General features: G+C 39.7%; 1 protein-coding gene across 1 annotated transcript; it reads right to left on the bottom strand.

Moving 5' to 3' along the window:
• Nucleotides 1-5700: 5700 nt before the first annotated feature.
• cdc42ep4a (CDC42 effector protein (Rho GTPase binding) 4a) lies at nt 5701-22987 on the bottom strand. Its single transcript, XM_044099941.1, has 2 exons — nt 22687-22987; nt 5701-8850 (listed from the first exon to the last, which is right to left on the bottom strand). The coding sequence occupies exon 2, from the start codon at nt 8756-8758 to the stop codon at nt 7718-7720; it is 1041 nt and encodes a 346-aa protein (XP_043955876.1). The 5' UTR covers nt 8759-8850; nt 22687-22987; the 3' UTR covers nt 5701-7717.
• Between the last annotated feature and the right edge of the window lie 66 nt (nt 22988-23053).

Genomic DNA, 23053 nt, shown 5'->3' with positions numbered 1-23053 from the left:
GTCTGTAATGGAAAGTCAGTTTGAGCAGCTGTGACCGGGCTGATATTAGCAGCTATGAAATCACAGGGTTTAATGAATTCATATGGGGGATGTGGGGTGTTTTATAAATGTGAAAGCCATTATGGCCTGAAAAATGACTTGAATTTGGGAATTTAAAAGTCTTTAAACATAGAGGTGAACTCCAAAGCTGTCATGCGTAAAAAAAGAAACGGTTTAAAAATCTGTTCACTGGACTTTAATTTTTAAGCATAAGGAAAGTGTAAAAGTTTAATTTCTCTGGATGAGGCAAAGATATTCAGAAAGTTATTGAATGCATACAAGTATGTGAGGCACTTATTTCAACTGTAGAAGATAAAAATTATAATGTGCTGCACAAAAGCAGCCACATTATCAGTTATCAGTCTCAAAGTCTGTCCCTCATTTCTTTCCTAAGTTTGCTGCATTGGTATTACTCATCATGTCAGCCAGACACGAAGAAAGATAAAATTAAAGAGGGAACTACAAGGTCAAAGTTCAAATCTGGCCTTTGGGAAGTGACCCCTTCTGATCTTTTACTGCCATATTTGCCCCACAGTGGACATGCAGTGTCTGGTCAAACAAAGTCTTCATTGTAAGGCAGTGCAGCCGTTGTGCTGATGGCTCTGTGTCCACGTTGCTGTGAGATCAACATCTGAAGCCCATTTTATCAATCAAGATCTGTATAAATGGAGCATTCAAAACAGTAAACTATGTTCACAGTTGAATGGTTAACATGTTTGTACAGGTGAGGGAACTCACAAGTTAGGCAGTCAATGTTGAAAAATGGACATCGTATCACCATTTCCCTCAAGTTCATGAACACGGGTCTAAACTCTAGAAATGTTAGCATGAAGATTGCTTTTCGTCAGGCAGTCATGGACTAGCCTTGGAAAGGAAACGGCATCTGGCAGAGACAAGTGAGATGAGAGCAACAGAGGCCCCTTTCCCAACCAATGTGGTCATGCCTGATTGCAGGCCAGACTGTACCTCCTAGTGTCCCAAACAGCTGCAGGGCCGTTAGCAGAGCGAGGCTGAGTTAGCGTCAGCCTGAACAACAGAATATAAAACAAACAAATTGTAATGTGCCTGAGTAAAGTTGGCTTCACGGGGTCACATACGATTCTCTGATAGGTAGAAAATGACACCACTACTGCTAGAACCGCTGACCTGGACAAGGGAAACACATAAAATTTGTCCTTCATGTACATTGGTAAATCTGGTAAAGAGTCTTAAAGTTAATTCATTTGTTTTGTTTGTTTTTTAATCTTACCCCAAATATTTTGTTAAAATCTAGCTACTAATCAAACTGAATTTAGAAATGAGGAAATATATTAACAAATGTTATTTCTAACAGAAACATAAGTCTCAAACTGGCTGGCAGCCCTGAAGTTAGTGCTTTTGGCATCCCTTTTCCCAATATAAAAACAGTTTTCTTCACCCTTTCAAGTGCTTGCAGCATAAAGAGAAAGGATTTTTTTCTTATTGTACATGACCGCCCAGTCCTCGCTCTTCTCTTGTGTTCAATGTTTTTCAGTTCACCCTTCAGGTGTTCTGTAGGATTTAGAACACCTGAAGGGTGTTCAAATCCAAATGAATCCAGTTCATTTGGATTTGATGAACCATTTCTGAGTTTATTTTCTCCTATGTTATGGATCATTATTCTACTGCAAGGCTCACTAATCACCAATTTTCAGTATGGCAGAGGTCAGCAGATTTCGATGTGAAGTTTCCTGGTTTAGATACTGTGCAGTCCAACAATATTATTTGGGTTTTCAGAAGAGAAGCACACTCAGCATCACAGATCCTCAGCAGACCTGAGGTGCTTTCTACAAATGTATATTTGTTGCTAGAAAAACTCACATTCTTGGTTGTAAAGTCCCAGCTGGATTTAGACAGCTGTATATGGTTTTGTGACAGCAGAAGTGAAAAGGGTTTAGCTTATTCTTCACCTCCCTACTCGTCATCCCATGTGGTTCCTCATCCAGCCTGGTGTGTCAGTTTCATCTGCCTTTAAGAAAAACAAACTGTTGCTCTAACTTGATATAGGCAGGTCTAAGTAAGTAATGTTTTCTTGTGTCCTATCTTGAAAAGGAAGCAAGAGAAATGGTTTTCAGTGTCACATCATACACACCCCCCAGTCAAACACAAAGCTATTGATTATAAATTGAAGTTCATAGAGGAATTGTGCTAAAATGAGACACTGGTGAATTTCTTTTAAAGATTCTAAAGCACATCTTCAGGAGAGGTGTCAGGCTATATGGAGTGTGCTCTTTATTACTAGAACAAATTTTTATTCACAAGAAAGAAAATAGATATTCACGGAATGCCCAGTTGCATTCGGGCGAGTTTAAAGCAGTTTTAGAAAATGTTCCGGCATTAGACGGAAAAACTCATTTTATACAGCAGAACTGAGACCAGTCCAAGGAGGTTATGATGCAGCCTCCACTTTTATGAAGGAAACTTTTGGTTACACTGACTGAGAGGGAGAAGGAGCGAGACACAAGCTGCTTCCTTTGGAATTACTTTTCCATATGACAAAGCCATAACCCATATTCTGATATTTCTGTGAGGAAAAAGGAAAAAAGTCAGATGCGTGCAGGCTGGTCTAATTTTTCACAAAATTAGACCAGTGTGGACCCAAAACACTTTAGGGGAAGGACGATGGAGAAGTTTTCTATCCTCCCTGATCCTACTCCCCCCATTGCAAATGAGTGTGTGTGGTCTCCTCCTGCCAGTCCTGCATTTTTTGGTTTAAGGGTCAATAGGTCAATCCTGGGTACTGGAATGTTTATGTTTTTGCTGCTCCTGTTCACAGTAGTATCTATAGTGCTGTCTTTCTCTCCTCAAAGAACAAGTAAGACCAAAACAATACTCGTATGCAATTGTAAAAGGCCTTTATTTTTGTAATAGTAAAACGTCAATGTACTTGTAAAATGAAATGTGTTCAGCACTTAAAAAATACTGTTCTGTCATGCACCTCGTCTTGGTGCGGTTAAGATTCTAAACATGCTTTAGAAGAGAGCCTCGTCATATAAACACAGCATCCCCTGTTGCTTAATAAGCATATATCTGCTCTCGGTTTTAACGATTATGAGAAAGGATGTCTGGACAGGATCCAGTTTTATCATTCCCACCAACCATCACAACTACACACTTGGCAGTTTCAGACCATGGCACTCAGCCTCCAGTTGCATTGCAGCAAGCAGCTCCCCATATTGTGGACTTGCCACACCCACTCCCACCCACTTGCCCCCCCCTTGTGCACCACTGCATAAGAGAAATGGCTGTTTGTTCATGACCCATAAAACCCAGTTGCGAAATGCGGCTGCAAAAATAAAAGAAATGACTGTAGGGGAGGGGCCTGTATATATTTTTTGAGGGGCTCTCGCGCTAATGTGCGGGTGGGGGGAGGGGTGTGGTGTGTGTAGGGTTGGGTGGGAGGTTTGAAAAGGAGCAAAGCCAAAGGGCGGTTTATGAACAATTTTGTATTCCGTTCTTTTCCTCCCCCATGCTCCCCCCCCCCCCCCTTTTTTTTAAAACTTCCCCTCTCTCCTGCTCTGTTTTAACCGTCCCCCACCTTCTCTTCTCTACCCCTCCACCAGCAGGTTGTTTAATACTTTCCAGATTTCAGCATGCCTTCAGCCTCCTGGAAGAGTTGCAAGTCTGCTGATGGAATTTGGCAGAGAAAGGGTTGCTGGTCCAGACTGGGGCTCCTGACACGGTAAAACCAAAAGAAGCTGAGCGCCTCCCGTTGGTGGCTCCCTTAAGAAAAAAAGAAAAACTTTTTTTTTTTCCCCGTTGGTTCTTAGCTTAGCTCAGAACCAACGGGAAATGACATTTGACAGCCTCAGAAACAGGATGAGAATGTATTTGAGCGGGAAAAACAGCTGCAAGGCAGGACTCGAGTTACAATAGGGGTCTGAATGGGGGAGGGAGGCGAGTTGAGCCACCTGAACAAATCGGGCGTCTCCGGTGTCTTGTAAAAATGTGTAGGACAACTAGAGTAGTTGTTTCTCACAGCTTCTCTAATCCTGTAAATAAACCTCTTTGGAAGACCTGAATGAAGCCTCACAATTGTAAATAACATATAATGGTTATAAACTTTATAGAATTTAAAAACAATGCATTTCAAAACAGTAAGATAACAAAGAAGTTGTAAATGGTTTAATTTAGACATCTAAATGCAAGTCAGACTTAAACGGACACGCCCATTAGCAAATAAAAAAATTGAATAACCACTAGATGGCAGTAAATGACTGAGCTTCAATTAGATCAGAAGCAGAGGAGAATATAGAAAGCAGTAAAATGGATTATTAAAGATAAGGTTTTCAATATCGAATAAAAAGAAATGAATGCCTTTTTAAGATTTAGTCTAATTAAATTTTTTTTAATCAGTCTTCTAGAGAAAAACGACATACAGTCAAATCAATACCTCCACCGGTTTGTATTGACCACAACCAATCAATTTAAATTGCTTGTTTCACCACAAGTGTAAGAATAATGACTTTTTTCCAGCCCTCTGGCAGGTTAAACTGTGAAATATTGTGACTATGACAAACTGAGAGTTAAGAGATTAAAATACCTCTGAGGTGAGGATGAAAGAATGAATCACCAATTCACAAAATAATAAAGCAGTGTTTTTAGGGAGCAGCACTTGAGCTGTTAACAAAACGGTTAACTGAACGGCACAGAACTTCAGCCGAGCTGCCAGAGGCTCGCCTGTCCGTGAAAAAAGCGAAGGATGGTCAAGAAAATCAAAAGAGACAAAACCATTTGGAGGCCATGATGATGAGCTGGATGCTGGCGAGAGCTGAACGTCATGGTGATCCATCTTCCAATCAGTTGTGAGAGAGGCATTATCCTGTTACGCATGTCTGTCAGTTAAGCTTTTTCACCAGTAAATAATTGATCTTTCACCCTGCTCACATTTTAAACACAACCTACTTTTCCACACACACACAGACACACACACTTTATCTTGAATCATCACATCATTTTAAGATTGTACACTTAAAAAATATAGCCCACTAAGGCCTCTATTACTTCCTTCCTTCCTCTTCTGGGAGACCCAAAGAATAGAGACAGGAAACGGAGGAAGCACTCAAGGAATTTCTGTGTTAAGCTCCAACTGAGTAGCACAGCATATTCTATGATGTCCTACAGTATCCTGGAAAAGTATTTATTCCCCTCAAACTGCTTTATCTAGTTTCAGAGCTGTCCAAAGTGCAGATTGAGGGGCCATTTCTGGCCCCGGCACAGATATTGTGCAGCACCCCCCTCAGTTTAAGAATTAATGAAATCTGGGTGACATTGGCGTGCCCCAATTTCCATTCTTTTTAATTTTTATTAGATTTGGCTAAATTACCATGGCTCTGGTCAGAAGTGGCCTAATCAAAGTCTAAACCTAATTGAGCAAAAAATATTCACAGTTCACTCTTCAATCTGACTGAGCGTTAGGTGTTACGCAACAAAGGAATGACGAATAATTTAGGTCCACAAAAGTGCAAAGGTGGTGTAGACCAGTGTTTCCCAACCCTGTTCCTCAAGGCACACTGTCCTACATGTTTTAGAGGTTTCCCTGCTTTAATGTGCCTCATTCAACTGATTGCAGTTCAACAAACGCCTGTTAATCAGTCATCAATTGAAATCAGCTGCACTGAAGCAAGGAAATACCTAAAACATGCAGGGCAGTGTGCCTTGAGGACCAGGGTTGGGAAACACTGGTGTAGACATACCCCACACAACCCAGAGTAGTAACCACATCAAGAGGGTATTGAACAAAGTATAGAGGGGGGGCCTAGGAGACAAACATAACATAGTTTTCAGATTTTTAATCCACATACCAATTACGTAGGACTTTATTTTTTACATGAAATTTACACAAAATACATTGTAGATTGTAGCTGTAAGTCGACACCATGTGAAAAAGTCCAAGGAGTCCAAATACATTAGCAAGGCATATAATGCTAATAACAAAATATACAAACAGCAAAGTTGCGTGTGGTTCTCTTTTATTGAAAAATATAGGTTAATTTGGGTAATATAGGAAAAAAGTCAAAGGTATAAAGCACAGACAACAACAGTAAGGCTTATTAAGAATAAAGAAAACATAGCGGCTCATTCAGACAAAACAAGAAAGACATAATTACATTGTGTAGTGTGTAACGGATAAAAATATCCAGTTATGCAAACTCATCTTGTACCTCCGTTGTACTGCAAAATTATTGCCCTAAAATGGCCATCCATTTTCAAATCTTTTCATTGTGAAAGTCTAAATTAACATCATACAGAAAAGACAAGAACTAACATGTTCAACAGGTTCTCCCAAAACTGAGTTTCACATAATTATTTTTATTTTTTGGCCTCAAATATTATAATTTGGCACATCTGTCAGTTTCGGTTAAGGCACAGAAATCAATCTGCGCAAGTCAGCTCAAGCTTCATGGATCTTATGATGCAAGAGGTAGAGATGAGCTGCAATGACTGTGCAAGTTACATAAAACCAGCAATCTTCACCTTAATGCTCTTGCATCTATCTCTGGCTGAGGCTTCTGTTTCATCTGCACTTCAAACGAACACAGAAAAAGAGAGGAAGCTTTTTTTCTACTAAAACAACTACAGATACTAGTAGCGTCTGGCTTACTTTTACGTGCCAGCAAATTTGAGTTTTAACCATCAAGCTCTCCTCATGTGTAGTGATGGGGTCTGTTGTGTAATGAGAATCAGTTTTTAACTGCTCAGTTGCAGCACTGCAGATGCTCGGATGTAAAAGTGAGACAAACCGGAAGGAAGTGGTTTTCAACTGCTCTCGAGTCAAGTCAAAAAGCCCCCCAAAAAATATAGAAGGAATGCAGCTAGTTTGTGCTGATGGGAATCAGTTTAAAGAGAAAACAATGTGTTCAATAGAAAGAGAGAGAAAAGGACAACCAAGAATGTGGCACGCGCTACTCTTCACCTCCCCGGCTTCCTGTGATAACAAGCTTCTTTGTAGTGAGCCCAATGCATCACTTTAAAGCATCCCCCTGACTGAGCTTTGCTCTGAGTGGCATCCACTAGACTAACAGAGCAGAATTTCGGTTTAGGCTTTGTGGTTCTGCAATAAAGTGGGAGATGGTTGCCCTCGGGCAGCGTCACAGGGACCCTGAGTTACATGAGTGAAAATAAGGGCAAAAAAGTCTGAAAGATATGTAGCTCTGCCATAATATTTTCTGATGAAAGGGGTTTGATGCTGGGCCTCGCACTCCAGTCACAAACACAGCTCTCTTTATTGGGACACGACACCCACCAGTGGTCCGCTTGTGACAGAGGCCTTCTGTTCGACTTAGGCTGCATGGTGTCCCACAGCCAAAGAGAAAAAGCACAATGAGAAGCAGAAGCAAAGAGAAATTGAAAGGCTGAGTTAAGTGCAGTTTCTTTTCTCTCCTTAACTAGTTTCTTTTCAGCCAGAACTCCCTGTTTATCTCTGGAATGGTATTCGGACAGTGAACTCCCCAATCCATGTCAGTGTTCAAAAGGGTAAGGCGCTCTGGTGAGTAGAGTTGGGCACATCCTAAAGGAGTAATCAAACTTTCTTTGTAGCCATAAAAAGCTGAAAGCTCCTGGTCCCACAGGCGCCGACTACAGTGTCGTCTTGCTGCTCAGAGGGAAAACCCACACTGCCAAAGGTCTTCCGGAGCTTGGTCATTTTGAGTCTGAACTCTTATACATGGATCTCATCATCTTCATCCTCCAAGAAAGAGGAGAAGTTGCTCTCCTCCTCAGGTGGTGCACTGAATGTGGCGCTGTCTGTGTCTCCTGTGTAATTCTGGTAGTTTGGCTTTTCATACAAGGCAGCGGAGCCAGAGCTCGACATGGAGCAGCTGTCCAGGTGCAGCAGGTGTTTGGGACGTATCTCAGGAGTGTACTCCGGAGTGTAGGGACCTCCGTCTTCCCCTGTCTGATCATTAGAGTGGGCTGGATTTTCTGCTGCATCTTTTTCTGTCTCCACCTGCTGGTCTCTCCCTTGATTCTCCTCATCCTTCTTCTCATCATCTTCTTCCTCACAGTGGTTGCTCAGTGCCGGCGAGGCACGGCCCTCGCTGCTTTTGCCTTCCTCGTAGCCAAGATCATCTTCCTCCTTTTGCATCACATCCAAGATGTCGTTCAGCATGGAGGGTCCCAAGTCGACATGGAAGGACATGACCGACTCTGCGTGCTTCATTCCACCTCCGCCGTAATGAACGATACTCTCTGGCAGTTCCGTCAGTTCACCAAAGCTTCTTTCTTGCAGCTCGAGTAAGTTTGCTGCTGCAGCTGCAACTCCACCGTCGGGCTCCCCGTGCTGCTTAAATGGACTTGAAGACAAGCTCTTAGACACAAGGTTGTCCCCTCTGTTTTCATCGTTGAGAAACGGCAGCGACATGGCGTTTTTAACGAAGGTTGGTGAGCCTCCAGGAACCATCAGGGTGTGATCGTTCCTCTGGTCCACTCGTGTCACCGACTGCGAGCGCTTGCTGCTCCTAAAGGTGCGTGCCAAAAGGCCGGGTCTAGGAGAGCGGGGAAAGGATGTTGTCTCTGGGGAAGGTTCCCCGGAGCGTGAGCTTAGGAAGGACGTGTCTCCAAAGGCATCACCACTGCGACCTACGTGCATAGTATGACGGAAATCACCAAGAGGAGCACTTATCATCTCCCTAGTTAAGTCCATACGTGAGCGACGCTTTGTCTGGGAAGACGTGGAGACTAGCTGCTTTAAGATCGGCATGGTGGTGTTGTAGTGAGAGGTAGTCAAGATTTCAAACTTTATTAGCCTCGGAAGGAATAATGGTGCTTCTCAACTCCAGTCAGCTGGGGAATCTAGAAATAAATAGAAAAAAATAGACAAAATTAAAAAAAATGGAACAAAAAGATGTTGACCTGCTAGTAGAGAAGGTACTAATATAATATAAGCTAAAACTCTTCAATTAAAGGTTCATTGTAATCTCAAATTCTGGAAACAAACAACTGCTTAAAATACACAGATTTTTCAAGTTTAAACACACAGGCAGAGCTGTTTTGTCCTCCATAACCAGAAAGCCTGCAAATGCAGGGTGAACTCTGTGCAGTTCAGCTTAACCTTTATTGGAGATTTTTGTTATGCATTTTGTGTAAATATTGGTTGTGGAAGTCATCTCAAGACAGTTTCACCAATAACTATATGCTAAAAAAATGTGTTGATGAAAGCAGAATTTTTTTTATTGACCTATCATCTAAAGTTCTTTGTCTTCCCATGTCATGTTGGTTATGAAAGGATAATTTGTTATGAGACTTGTCCCATAATCTTACATTTTTCAAAGATTTATGCAACTGAAATCATTAGAAGAACATGCTGATAATGCCTTCATTTGCTTACAACAGAAGGATAAAAAACAGTGAGTGTTAAATTAAAAGTTTTCAGGATTAGAAGTTAAAGACATAAGCAAATATCTGTGTCTGTGAAATAAACATTCAGATTCAGCCATTTTTTCCAACCAAAAAGGTTCCACTAATTGCAAGAATTGGAGCTAACAAACAACTCAGTAATGAAAAGCTGGGCTCCCCGCTAATCACTGAGAAATGGCCACTAAAATGCAGTAAAGAGATGGTGAGAGCACGCCAGGATTCTATGTGAAAGCAGTATTACAAGTGAGAGCAAAGCACCAACCACAGACCTTGTGGAATAAGAAAAGGATAGCTGAGGGCTGCTGGGAATAACCCGTTAGCAAGCTGAGCCTCGACTGCCTCCACACACACAAGCGCACACCAAGACACACATTAAATGACCTTATAATTAGTAAATAAGAGCCAATTACTGCTGTGGCCTGAAGTTGACATTCACTCATTGTGGTCATTAATGTCATCGTAAAACTGAGCTTTAATGTATGACTTTCTTCCCCTAACTCAACAATTAAACATCAAGCTGAACCAGTCACCGCTTGAGTGTTTATTTATAATGGCTGTAGTAATATTAACATGCTAATAATTATACACATAGGCCACAAAAGGTATATAAGATCACAGAGAATATAAAAGTAAAACTGTCATGTACCATATAAAGTGCAGAAAGTCAGATTTCAGCCTCCAATCTTCTTAAATAAAAAACAAAAAACAAAAAAACAAACAGACAAGTTAATTAATATGCATTGTGAAGCTTTGTGTTGGGGAGAATTGGTTGAATATAAGCATATTAGGTGCTGATCTCAAGCCGAGACAATGGTTTTTGGTCATTAGGTAAAGTTGTAGTTTCACAGAGGCAAGTCTGTTAAAGAAAAGACGACACATTTCACCCGAGCAACATGATAAAAATTAAAATAGACAATGTTTGCGTCACACGCCTGGAATTTGTTTCCACAAAATAAATTTGTAGTCACCAATAATTAGATTTTATAATAAAAAAAAAAAAATAAAAAAAATCAGTTTTCACTACAGCCTCATTTCATCAGAACATTACTCAAATGTACAAATCCCTGTGTATGGCAAGGGTGCAAAAAGTATTCTTCATAATTGTGTATCATATGTTTACATTAATGATTAAAATTTACAGGAAAATACTATCAAAATATTTAGTATAGTGAATTTGAATTTCATAAATTCTTTAGAATGCCTGGCATTCTAAAGCGAGCAGCAAATGTCAATGTACTTTACAAGGGTCCAGTAGATACAAAACAATATTTTTCTTCAACTTCTCAAACAAGCACTACTTTGCATTGGTAATCACATACAATCTCAATAAAATACTGGCATTTGTAAACGCAGCCTGAAAGACAAAGTAGAAAGAGTTCAAGGGACATTAATACTTTTACAAGGCTTTGTATGTAGGAGAAACTCGACTTTCTCCAGCACTTTATTATTATGGGGGATATGGCGACTTAAGATCAAAAGACACGACCTACAATATTTCATACCGATCCTCTTCTTAAACAAACGTGTGTAAACCCTTGGAGGCTTGAGTGCCAGCTTATGGAAAGTGTTTCTGCATTATTAAAAGCTCCGACTGAGGAAACCTCACCACAGGCAGCCAGCCAGACACGCTTACTTCCTCCTCCTCCTTCTCCACCTCTTCAGGTGGCGCAACAGAGGACAGGGGCAGGGTTTTTCATTAACTATCCAACTCAATATAAAATAACACAAACAGCGTAATGTCAAGGTAGACATTACGCAAGTATTTTCCATAGGTGGTCTATGGAAAATACTTGCATTTGATCTCACAGACACCTATAAAAAACACAGGCATGTCTATAACCTGGGTGGGAAACCTAGAGGAAATGCTTACCTTATTGTTTTGGTCTTTATGTTGTCACACTAAAACCCAAAAAAAAAAAAAAAAAAAAAAGCATCAGCATAACAGATTCTGTTTTTTAATGAGCTTTCAAAAAAAGATCAAAGGCAAGATTAGCTTCTTTTAGTGGCACCAATGAAAAAAAAAAACAAACAAAAAAAACAGTAATGTGTTGGCAGGCTTTATAGTTCAATGACCTCTTTCTTTTGCCCCCGCCCACTTCGCTGCTACCAGCTGAGCCTCTTCTTCTCTTCCTGTTAAGGCAGACACCTGCTTAGGTTCCCATAGAAACAATCTGTTGCAAGTAAGCAAGCAGCACCATTTCCTGTCAGAAGTTGCAGACAGCTTCAGGCTTCATCGTCAAGAAAGCACACAGAACATGCTTTGTCTTGTGTTATTATTCATTAACCTCCATATATTTTGTTGTTGCTGTTGTTTGGCCCGTGTGGAATTAATTAAAATGACAGAATCAAAGATTTTTGACTGAGCTTGGATGACGGTATAATAACTTTTCCCCAAACCATAAGAGCAACACCAGCAAAACACAAACAATCATTTATTTTCCAAAGACGTGTTTATTATTGAATCAGCCTGCCCTGCTCTTGTTATGGGAAAATAATGAGAGGGATATTTTTCACACCCAGCAACAAAAACTGCTCCTTTTTGGGCGAGTTTCTCTTGGGTGGCATAAAAGGGGAAAAACAAAAAGCTGATCAAATGAGCGGGTACAAGGGAAAAGCTTGCCTCCCACTCTTCCATCTCAGCCGCAGGCCAAGATCAAGCTGAAAAGCTCAATGGAGCCTGTTTCAGGAACATCCTGGTGAAGAAAAATGGGTAACATACCAGCACACAGGCTCTTTATCGTCAGCTCACTCTAAACCCTTTCCAGAAGCTCTGCAGCCCCACACTGTCAGAGATGCTCCCTGTAGCTATAAGATGAATTTGACAACACTGGCTGGTTTTGAAGAAGAATGGGAATCCACAACTAAATGTGTGAATGCAAAGGGGAAGAATAAAAAAATAAATAAAAAAACAAAAACACTTAGGCCTGAGAAGGCAGCCATAAGCGTGGGAACCTCTGGGTAATAGCCTTGGGAGCCGAAGAGGGGGTTTGACTTTATAAACAGACTCATGGTCCAACTCCAGAATAACGCACTGGAGACCCAGAATGGGGGGGGGAAATAGGAAAACAAATGGAAGACCGACAGAGGCACATCTGCATCCTTTCATTTTTGACAGTGACGATTCTCAGAAACAAACACGGTCTTACCCAAAAAAAGCAGAATCTCGAGTCTCTCTGAATGATAAGTACAGATTATGAGGTTGACTGAACTGCCTTGATGTGGATGTGGTGTATTTCAGCAGCTGAGTGAAAAGGCAGCAGTGCAAGCATGCATGGAGACCGTGATAAACACGAGCACACTGGGAATGACTCCAAAAGTGCCGCCAGTGTCGCTCCAGAACTCTTTTCACATCTATTTGCAAAAAAAGACGCATCTATGCCACTGGAATGTAACATTAGCTCTAGTTATGCATCATGCATCTAAATTACACACAGTTGTTTTGGAAACTTTGGGCGAACCAAGGTTTTTTTTAAAAAAGTTTGTTTTAAAAAGCACAAAAATCCTAATAATTAGAGAAACTTTAAATACAGAGAGAACAGAGTAAAGCTCTGGTATTCCTCCGTTATCCTGCAGATTGTTGTTAAAGGAAGGCTTGTTGTGTATTTTCCATGCACGATGAGACTTTTATAGCACAATCAAGTAACTCTGTTAAATTCAGTTATGAATTTGCTGTATATATCAATACCTTAGGAAAAATTTTATTTCTTGGTCTACACCTTGAATTTGGCCTCTGCCTCTGTAAATGGCTTCTACTCTTTCCTGTATGCCCCTTTCACCACATCATCACAAAATGACTGTCCCTCAAGACATTTGTAATCGTTCTTAGGCACGTTGGAAATGATAAAACAAAATTCCCATTCTTCAAAACTGCGTAGGGACGTTGAGTTTACACTATACGAGTCTCTTTCCAGCTCATGCTTACTCTGATACAGACCCAATATAAATTGAAATTCAAAAGTAAGCGAATATTGAGTTAATTAATATGCATTCCTTTACTTCAGATGAATGACCTCACTAGCACCTTTACCCTGAAATGTAAACCCACATAAATCTGAGACAATTAAACACTATAGAATGTCTATATATCAAATGAAGTCAACAGTGACAAAATTACCCCAATATTAATAATATGCATCCAGTATGTTTTTATAGCTCTGCAAGCAATAAAAAAGTGCAAAGGACCAGGAGTTTATTAGCATGGTAAAATGAAAACTGCAGATCAAGAGAACAGGAAAGTATTGACTTCCAGGATAATTTGTGTTTAAGACGTTCACAACTTTTCACTTCTTGTCAATACTCTAAGCCATACCGTTCAATACGATGCACAAGAGATCCCTCCTCAATGAACACTTTAACGTGATTTATGGTCTATTTCCAGAATGAGCTATTGATGCCTTCTCTGTCCACTCTTTTTCATACTGTGCATATTTTTATTTCTGTTTGGGAGAAGAGGACTGCTGCATTCATGCATCATTTAAAATCACTGACCTGAATATAGAACAGCATAACCTGAGGCTCAAAGACATGGAGGCAGGGGGCTGCCCTGCATGAAGACTGGTGACGGTCATTGAGGCTGCATGCTGGCATACATCTTATTTTTCAGTGAACTCTAAAATGTGATCCTTGTAAGAGCCGCACCAATGCAACTGAAAGGCTAGAGAAGATATGAACCAGTAATTAAGCAGACAAATTGCTTCTGGTAGATTCCATCTTCCTGCAACTCAGTTAGGAGACTTGATTGTTTCATTTAGGAAGGAGCAACCACAGGACAAACAGTGGAAATCACATTATCTCTCAATCACACAAAATGGGAACAACAGACATCAAGCAGATGCCCCTAGAAATAATAATAATAAAAAAAACACAACACAAAACAAAACAAGGTGGACTGTTGAGAATTGACAAATCAAGCTTTCCTTTCTACATGAAAGCCTGGGAAAATCTTAGGAATTACCTAAATGGACCACTTGAGGACTTAAAAGAAGTATGTCATTGGCAAAAACTCTCACCTCTTTCTGAATAGTTTTTTCTACTGTCAGTTCTGCCATTGAGCCAACCAGACAAGTCTCTATAAGAGTAGATGCCTGCCTCAGGAGCTATGTTTATTTTAAATCTAGTTGATTTAACAGAAAAACCTTCAGCTCATAAACTTAAAAATCTGGTATACATGGGCACAAGTGTTTTTGTAATTTTACAATGTTCATTATGACCATTAAAGCGTGTAGTCTCAGAAATGACGCAAATCTGTAAGCAAGAAATGCTGAACATAAAAACTGTTACTAGTTTTGTACTTGGACATCCAGTTCTGTTTAAATTTTAAGGTTCTTGATACAAGAACACACTACATCACTCAGAAAATTTCATCATCGAATATGTGACTAAATCAATAATGGAATGAATGACAGGCAGAGCGATGAAATCAGGAAACGCTGCAGTTGCAGGTAGCTTGTCTGACAGAATAAATAACAAACAAAAGCAGAACAACAGTTTCGAGCCATCTGCAGCCCTGCACTGGCTGACATTGACCCAGGGGCAGACTACTATAAGCAGACTGCAAGTTCATCAATACTGCAGAGAATCAGACAGACCGGCAAACTCACAGCCGCCTCTTTTGTCAACTTTCCATCTCGGATGGTTGCTAGACTATGAACAAACCAAGCTACAAACAGAAAACCCACAAGAGCAAACGTGGGCAAAACGTGCAAGCCACACACACGGAGGATGTCTACACTTTGCAAACACACTTCCTCGAGAAACATTCTCCTACAGGTACAGTGATGGGAGGAAATACTTTCCACCTCATGAAAAAATAAAACCTTATGAAATCAAATAAGTGTATTTTCGTTCTCTGCTCACACCTAGGAAGCTGAAGTGAGGCAGCGTTTTATGCTAAGGTAGTGCCACACTCAGCAGTGCGTTCTGCTCTGTAAGGATGAAAGAACAGAAGACTTTTAGAGCTTTCCGCTACCTACAGTGCCTGTGGGTAATTGAACTTGCATTCATGTTTGGAATTTCCAAATCTCTGTCCCGAGGTTAGTGAATAGAATATTTGATGTCAGCAGTAGGTGAGAAGATCTTGTGAAAATTTAAAATTTCACAATATTTCATCTCACGGGTCGCTGTCCAGATGCAGTCAGCATGTTTGAGCTATAATGGGCCACTGCTATGAAAGCAAAGGCTTTTAGCTCCGCAGTTACATGTTTGAGTCTCTTGTTTTGAAGTAAGAAAAGAAGTGCCCTGTTGGCAGCTAAGACTTGCCAACAACTGTGGGTTAGAACCCCCCCCCCAAAAAAAAAAACCCAAATCACCCAAGGTGCATCCATTAACTTTTTCATCCTTTGTGTGGCTCCTTAAAGGTACTTTGACGGAGAACAAAGGACAATTTGTAAGAACTGTGAGAATACAATTGGCTAACCGGTCACGAACGTTAGAATCTGCATCTGATTCATCATCAAATGAACGATTTGAATGATTCAAACTTATAAAGTCTAGACTGCATTTGCTCATTTGCATTACTAGGTTCTGGACGGGATCAGAATTCACAAAATACAGTTTGGTATTCATGAATTGATTCTTTTAATTGTGAAAAATAAATGTCAGTGCTTTTATTGACATTTGAGAGTGATGATGAAATCATAAACATTTTAGCCAAACCTAGGAAGGATTATCCTGTATTGATTATAGGTTATTTGAAACAGTTTATAATGTGAATCAGATTTACATATGGTGACATTATGATTCTGTCCCATACATACTTTGGCTTGGAAGAGGATGTATGAGTATATCATCATAATCCTAGCAGTCAGCTCTGACTAGAAAAAAACAACAACTATCACTCAGACATTTAAACATTGTATTGTGAAGGTCAGCAGTGCAGGGCACTCACTCCATCAAATAAACCTTTTTGTTTTTAATAAGTTTTATAGTTTCCATCAGCTGGTTGTTGCACCACACAACCAGATCAGACAGGAAGAGAAATGAACGGCAACAACACTCTATCAAAAAGGCTCCACCAGTCAATAAACTGTTTTCTGCTAGCAAACAGGCCTGAAGTAAGTCAGTTAAATGTGTATCAACTGACCCGTAAGACCCGAAAGGAGATGACTTGTCTCTGTTCCATTTGTAGCCAACAAAGCCTCAAGACATGACACTCAGTCTTTCTCTCTGCCTCCTACTTTCTCTCTCAGATCTGTGAAGAAACTGGCAACTTTTTCCACTACAGACACTAACTGACAGCAGATGAGTATTCTGTATTCCCATTTGTCACATTCAAAAACGAAATGCACTCTGCATGTTAAACCAGACCGATGGGCATCACCTTCACGGCCTTACAATGGCTTTGTACTCACAAACAATGCTTTACATTCCAGCACTGCTATTATCTTTGTCAAGGCCGGGTTACTGAAATTACAGCCATCATTGCTAAAGCTTTGCGTCATCTGTGAAATTGGTATGGCTGAAAATGAAAGGAAGCTTTTACGAGTGGAAATTATTGGCACTACTCTATAGCATTTAGTGTCTCAATATAATAAGAGGGACTGAGCACTTCACAATGGAAGAATCAATAAAAAAAAGCACACCAGACAACAAATTAAAGTTATTTCGACTGTTTTAAATAATGGGAAACATCATAAACCTCCCAAGATCTGCAAGGTCAAGAACCACAATGAGAACCACAATCTATCAACTTTTATACATAAACACACCTGGGTACTCAAACAGGTGACTAAAATGTCATGATTAGAATATTACCAATTAACACTGAGGCACAGATGTCAGCTTCCTGTAAGAATTACATAAATACAAACGCCCACATTTTATGCGCAAAAACTGTTGTTGGGTAATGGCCACAGGAAGGGCAGGGAGAAAATGAAGCTGCAAACCCTCCCGTCTCTCCGGAAATCAGCCTGCCCTTCCTGACCGTTCCCAGTGTAAACAAGGATTTGCTCCATTATTGTGCATTACAGACAGACTGACCAAACAAACACAGCCCATATCTCCATCAACACTCAATTTTAATAAGCTGCAGGGATGACAGACCGATGCTCAAACAATGTGCCTCAAACAGCTCTCACCGCAACGCATGGAGCTCCTGGGTTTGACTTCACCAGCAAGGTTCTTTCTATCGCAGAAAGCTGAGTCACTCCACCTGATGACAGATTTCACTTTTGGCTTGTAGGCGTTTATAAAGCGCTTCTGAAGAAAAAATAAGGTTCTGTTCTACAATACCCAGGAAGAAAGCTAAGCTTGAAAAATGTGCAGACAAATCATGTGACTCAGAAAGTTTTAACATAAATAAATTACATTATTAAAAAGTCAGAAAAGCACAGACTGATAGAATTCAAGAAAGCAGCTCCAAAGGAAAAAACAAAAAACACACAAAAGAAAGCTATATAATAGATAGCGCACAAACTGTTGTGAAATTATTAGCCATACAGAACAGCTACATATAAACTAAAATATGTAAGATTATGATAATTATGATCACTCAATGATTTATGTGACCAAGTTCAAAAGGTACAAATCTGCTCCCATGGAAAGATCGTTGGGACCAAACAGCAAGTTGCTCTGGCATTTACATAAATCATAGAGGGTCAAATGACCAACACAACTGAATCTGACTGCACTTATTTTATGATCTTCATGAAAGTAAAAACAAAAACTTATAAACAGTTACAATATCATGCCCTTTCAACCACAGTTTGGTTCAAATCCAAATCTATTCATCAAAAAGAATATTTTATTCAATGTTCCGGTAATGAATGGATAAAACTGTCTCGGTGAAGCACCGTATCCCAAGCAGATATTTTTCTCCCATTTTTGTGGCACTGAAGGGAAAAAAAAGCGGCAATCAAAATATTTGTGACTTTCTATTAGAAGTTTGGAACAGATTATTCTCATTCTTCAAAATGATGCCAACAGATCTTAACTTTACCAAAACATAGCGCCAATGCTTCACATATCCATTGATGACTGCTGAAATAGAATCACTTTGCAGCTAAAAAGAAACAAATTGCCTGCTTTCATCATGTGCTTCCATTTCATCTAGCTGCTGTATTTAGTGTTCACAGCAGAAAAATTTCTTTTAGTTTTTCCCACGCTGAGGTACAATTTGGTGTCTCGGTATCTTTTAGTATCATGCCATTTCAAGCGTGTCTTGAAATGGCATGACTGAAATATATAAAAATATGTTTGTTTTTTGGGTTTTCTTTTTTAAACAAAGGTCAATATGGAACACTGAATTGCTCTATATCCTCAAATAACTCATTAGTGAGTGAACTTGTGAATTTGCCAGTTTCTTTTGTGGGAGAAATTGTTTTAAATGTAATAACTGAGTGTAGCATTATTTTTTCAGGTGAGGTTTTAGTAAAAAAAAAAAGAAAAAAAAAAGACATTTAAAATCTCACATGCAGGAGTTTATTCAATTTCGAAAAAAGTCAAAAACCTTTTTACTTTTTTGAAAGTCAAAAGTTATATTTGACAAACCTGTAAAACCCATTGATTTGTTTCTATTGGGAAGTTATTTACACAGAAGCCTAAGATTATTTACATAAGAAATTATAGTCGGAGGCGGTGGCCACCATTATCTGTCCTACGTGAAACACAGACAATGAAACAAATCCCTGGTTAGAGGGAGCCCCGATTCAAACACACTAATCAACCCCTTTAACTTAATGTGAGAATCAACCTTAGTTCATTTATTCTCTAGTTTTGAAAGTATTTATAAACACCAAACAAAGACTTCTATTCTCTTGCCCTTTTTAACAAGTTCATCTAGTAGCTAAACTGGAACCCAATATCTATCCCTAATATTTCAATTGAATCCAACTATAACTAAAACTGGTAACTCAAAGTAGAACTACCATTCTCACCCAGGAGTGTTACAAACCAAAATATTGTTCCATTTATAGTTTGTCCATATGAAACTGGCCTTAGAGCTTCCTGCTTGCTCTACAGATCCTTCCTCTGGCATCAACTCCAAGATAAGTGAAGAAGTTGGTTACTAACAATTTTTGTTATCACATCGAAAAACAAAAGTGTTCAGTACTGAAGAAATTTGAAGAGTCACCATCTGTCACGTTGCCTACTAAACACAAGTTAAAATATATCCGTTGTAAAATTAACCAGAAAACTTTAAAAAATAAATAAATAATATAAGAGCTGCATGCAGGGTTTCCTTCAGTTTATTATAAGGTTTTACTTGTGTCCCCTCCAGGCTAAGTATTGCTTATTTATTTAATTTGCTTTTAAGTGGTTGCATTTTTAAGTCCTTTTAGTTGGTGTTCAGGTATTAAACTTCCAACCTTCCATTAAAACATAATCATCAAGAAATATTTTCAAATTTTCTGTGAACTTTAAACATGTTCTAACTCAAGATCATGGCGATTCAGTGATGAATGACTGCCAGTACTCCACAACCACCAGGCTTAGCAAGTTTTCTGTGGGAAACCTTGTGCACGTTATATCTTAATTGGCATATTACACACTACCAAGACTTTTTTGAAGTTAATTCACTGAATAACATAAAGTCCAAGCCAAAGCCACATCAAGTAACAAGGCAATGATGAATGCTTCTCCATCAGAGAAGAAACATTTCCTGCCGCTAGCAAACTTGAGCATAATTGGTCAGGCTGGATAAGCCCAGAAAAACAATGCAGCCAAACAAAAGATACAGGAACAAACAAAACAAAACAAAACAAAAAATATCAGGCAGAGCACAAATAGGGTACTTCAAAACAAACGTAATGTTTAGATGATGACATTATTGTGAAAAGGAACAGGATGTCTTAGATCACAAAACAATCTAGCTGAGAGAATTAAAATTGTATTTCTAATGTTCTGTGCATAATTTGAAGAGGACTGTTAAATACAAAAGCAGCAGGTGAGGTATTTCAAGATTTGCCACAAACAAAGCTAAGCTAGTCTGTATAATAATCCCCCAAAAATCTGAACCCCCATTCACCAGTCCACGATTTGAAAAAAAGGGAGAAAAAAAACACAGTTTACATTGGTATTTCCTGGAATGTGAAAGGGCCGAAGAGGACACACACATAGCCTAAAACGAGCACACAAACTGCAAACATGTTCAAACATTGGAGCGATTCTGAAAGTGACCACTAAGTAACTCAAGTAAACTCTATTGCTACCACAGCAGCATTTTTGTAAAGCAGACAAGGTGCAGGTAAAACCAGTAAACGGCACAACTTTGCTCATGTTTGTAAATTACAGTAAGGCTGTTGTTCCTGAGAAATGAGACAGCAGAAGATTGTCTGAGCTGCGCTGCAGCCAACAAACCTGAGTGGTTATCATCACCGTGTCCAACATTACAAGAAGCAAACTACCTTAACACTCTGCCATCATGTATCCTGTTTGCAATCAAAGGTTTTCTAACTTATAAAACAGAGTAATAAAGATCAGAATCTGAGTAAGCTGACCAAAAGCGGTTCTAAAGGAGCTTCTGAGAAGAGCAAATAGGCCAAGTATGACACATTAGTCTCAGAGGTGGTTACTGCTTGTTTGCCTAGGTCAATCACACAGACCGACACAATGTGACATCTCAGAAAGGCCCCAGCCTGTTCTGGTTTAAGCTGGTCGAATGCCACGTTTAGAGCTGCAAAAACAAAGATGAACTACCTAATTTGTCACACAAACAAAAGACAATCGTTAACCTCATCTCCTCGAACAAGTGAGGTCTTGTTGGGATGGTAATAAAGGAGCAATGGCATACAAACCTGAGCCAGGTCTTCTAACACCCCCATTCAATGAGCTCATCATTTAGCACTTTTGCCAAAGATACTCTTCAGGAATGGCAAGTAGGAAAAGGCCAGTTGCCAGCATTGAGGTATACTGATATATATATATCTATATTCAAAATTTTATGTCATCCTATCTCTGTCGCTTTTAGTCTTCGCAATGAAACAGCACAAAAAAAAAAAAAAAAAACTGATTTAAGATATGGACCAAAGTGTAACATATTGCTTCATTCCTCACCAAGTGCTGTGCACTGCTGGCCTGCTGGCTGAAAATTCACCACCTGACTCTTTCTTTGCTTACAAAAAGGAAAGAGTGGCAGGAGGCACCAGTCATTTTATCACATCAACATCTTGTACTTTTATGGCTTGTTGCTGTTTTATTGTAAACATTTTTGTTCAGTTGTTTGCCAGTTTTTTTCTTTTTTGTCAGGATGTGTGACAGGGTTGGTTCAAAATGGTGACACATACCTATCATGTCACTCCAACAGCTAATAACTACCAGAAGAAGGTCACCTGTGCCAATTTGTGCTTGACCAGGAGTTGTGATCTGGAATTCTTTATAAAGAATCATCTGGCCCATGAGAACGTTACACTATAACCTGATAAAAATGGTTTGCTAACAGTTATGAAATGGAAAAAAGAAGGGACAAAATGGACGTGAACAGGCAAAGGCAGCTCTGAGTCCATAAGAGCAGTTTCTCATGTGAGCAGCTGACTGTGGGCTGCTCTGAGCAGATAGCTTGACTATTTAACCAGCTAATAGACTATTGTATTTGCGTTACTCTGTAAAATGCAGAAAATCAAGCTAGTTTTTGCACAAAAAGCCCAGAATAGTAAAAAAAATACCAAATTTAGCAAACTTTTCTTATTTATCATCTGTTGTGTGAATACTATACAGCTTAAGTATTCTTACTCAAGATTATCATACAGTGACAATCCCAATAATGACAACTCATCAGGCTCAGGGGTGAAAGGAACACAGCAAGAAGATGCAAAATATGGCTTATTTCCCCACTTCCTAAAGTTTACACAAGTGTTTCAGAGCTCACGTTTTACAGGAAGTCCGATTGTTATAAAACAGGTTTTGGTTTTATTCCTCCTTTTCTTAACACGTTTCTAGACATTGGCAATAAACAATAAATATCAAAAAAAGTAAAATAAATAAATAAAAACTGCTTAAGATGGTTAAATATTCATTGTCGAATAAAAATATTCGATTATACTTCCTCCACAAGGATTTACAGAGAAAAAAAAACAATAAATAAATTACCTCTGTACGTCTTAGAGCACACATGGGCTAGCTACTGTGAAAGGCTCGATCATATTACAAGAAAGCGCTACTGATTCTGGGTGGGTCAGAGGCAGAACAATAACAGCTGACCGTCAGCAGCCGCTCTCAGCTGGAGCACTGAAAAGGAAATGTTTATCTGCACATATTACAAAGGTGTACTTCACCTTTTGAGTGCTTAGGTGCCAGTGGTTTTGTTGAAGAAAAGAAAACAAATGCATGTAGACTTACCGAGCATCCCATTCATAAAACAGCTGGTGCTCCGCTCCTAGGCCCCCAGCAGATCTACAATAATGTGGGGGTGCGTTCATCAAACTGAATGAGACGTGAGGCGCTCAGACGTGCTCTTTGTACTCCAAGCAGCGCTTTTAGAAAGCCCAGTTCGGTCTTTATGATATTAGGTCAATTTTACAGCAGCTGTCCCCGCATCCTCACAAACGATGCTTCTGCTCTGAGGATCAGGAACTCACTACAGAGCCTCCTGCTGCAGCGTGAGTGCGTGAACACGCCCTCTCTTTTCCGCGTCTCCTTAAAGACGCAGGGTGCCGGCGGCTGGCGGCCGCTCTAACTGGCTGTACGCACGCTGCGTCATATGAAA

The sequence above is a fragment of the Gambusia affinis genome, linkage group LG19, assembly GCF_019740435.1.
Source record: "Gambusia affinis linkage group LG19, SWU_Gaff_1.0, whole genome shotgun sequence".
NCBI classification, from domain to species: Eukaryota; Metazoa; Chordata; class Actinopteri; order Cyprinodontiformes; family Poeciliidae; genus Gambusia; species Gambusia affinis.
The sequence above is the reverse complement of the archived record's forward strand: the minus strand, read 5'-3'. Positions and strand labels throughout refer to the sequence as shown.

Coding starts and splice junctions, on each gene's coding strand:
- cdc42ep4a (XM_044099941.1), bottom strand. CDS start 8,758: ATGCCGATCTTAAAGCAGCTAGTCTCCACGTCTTCCCAGACAAAGCGT.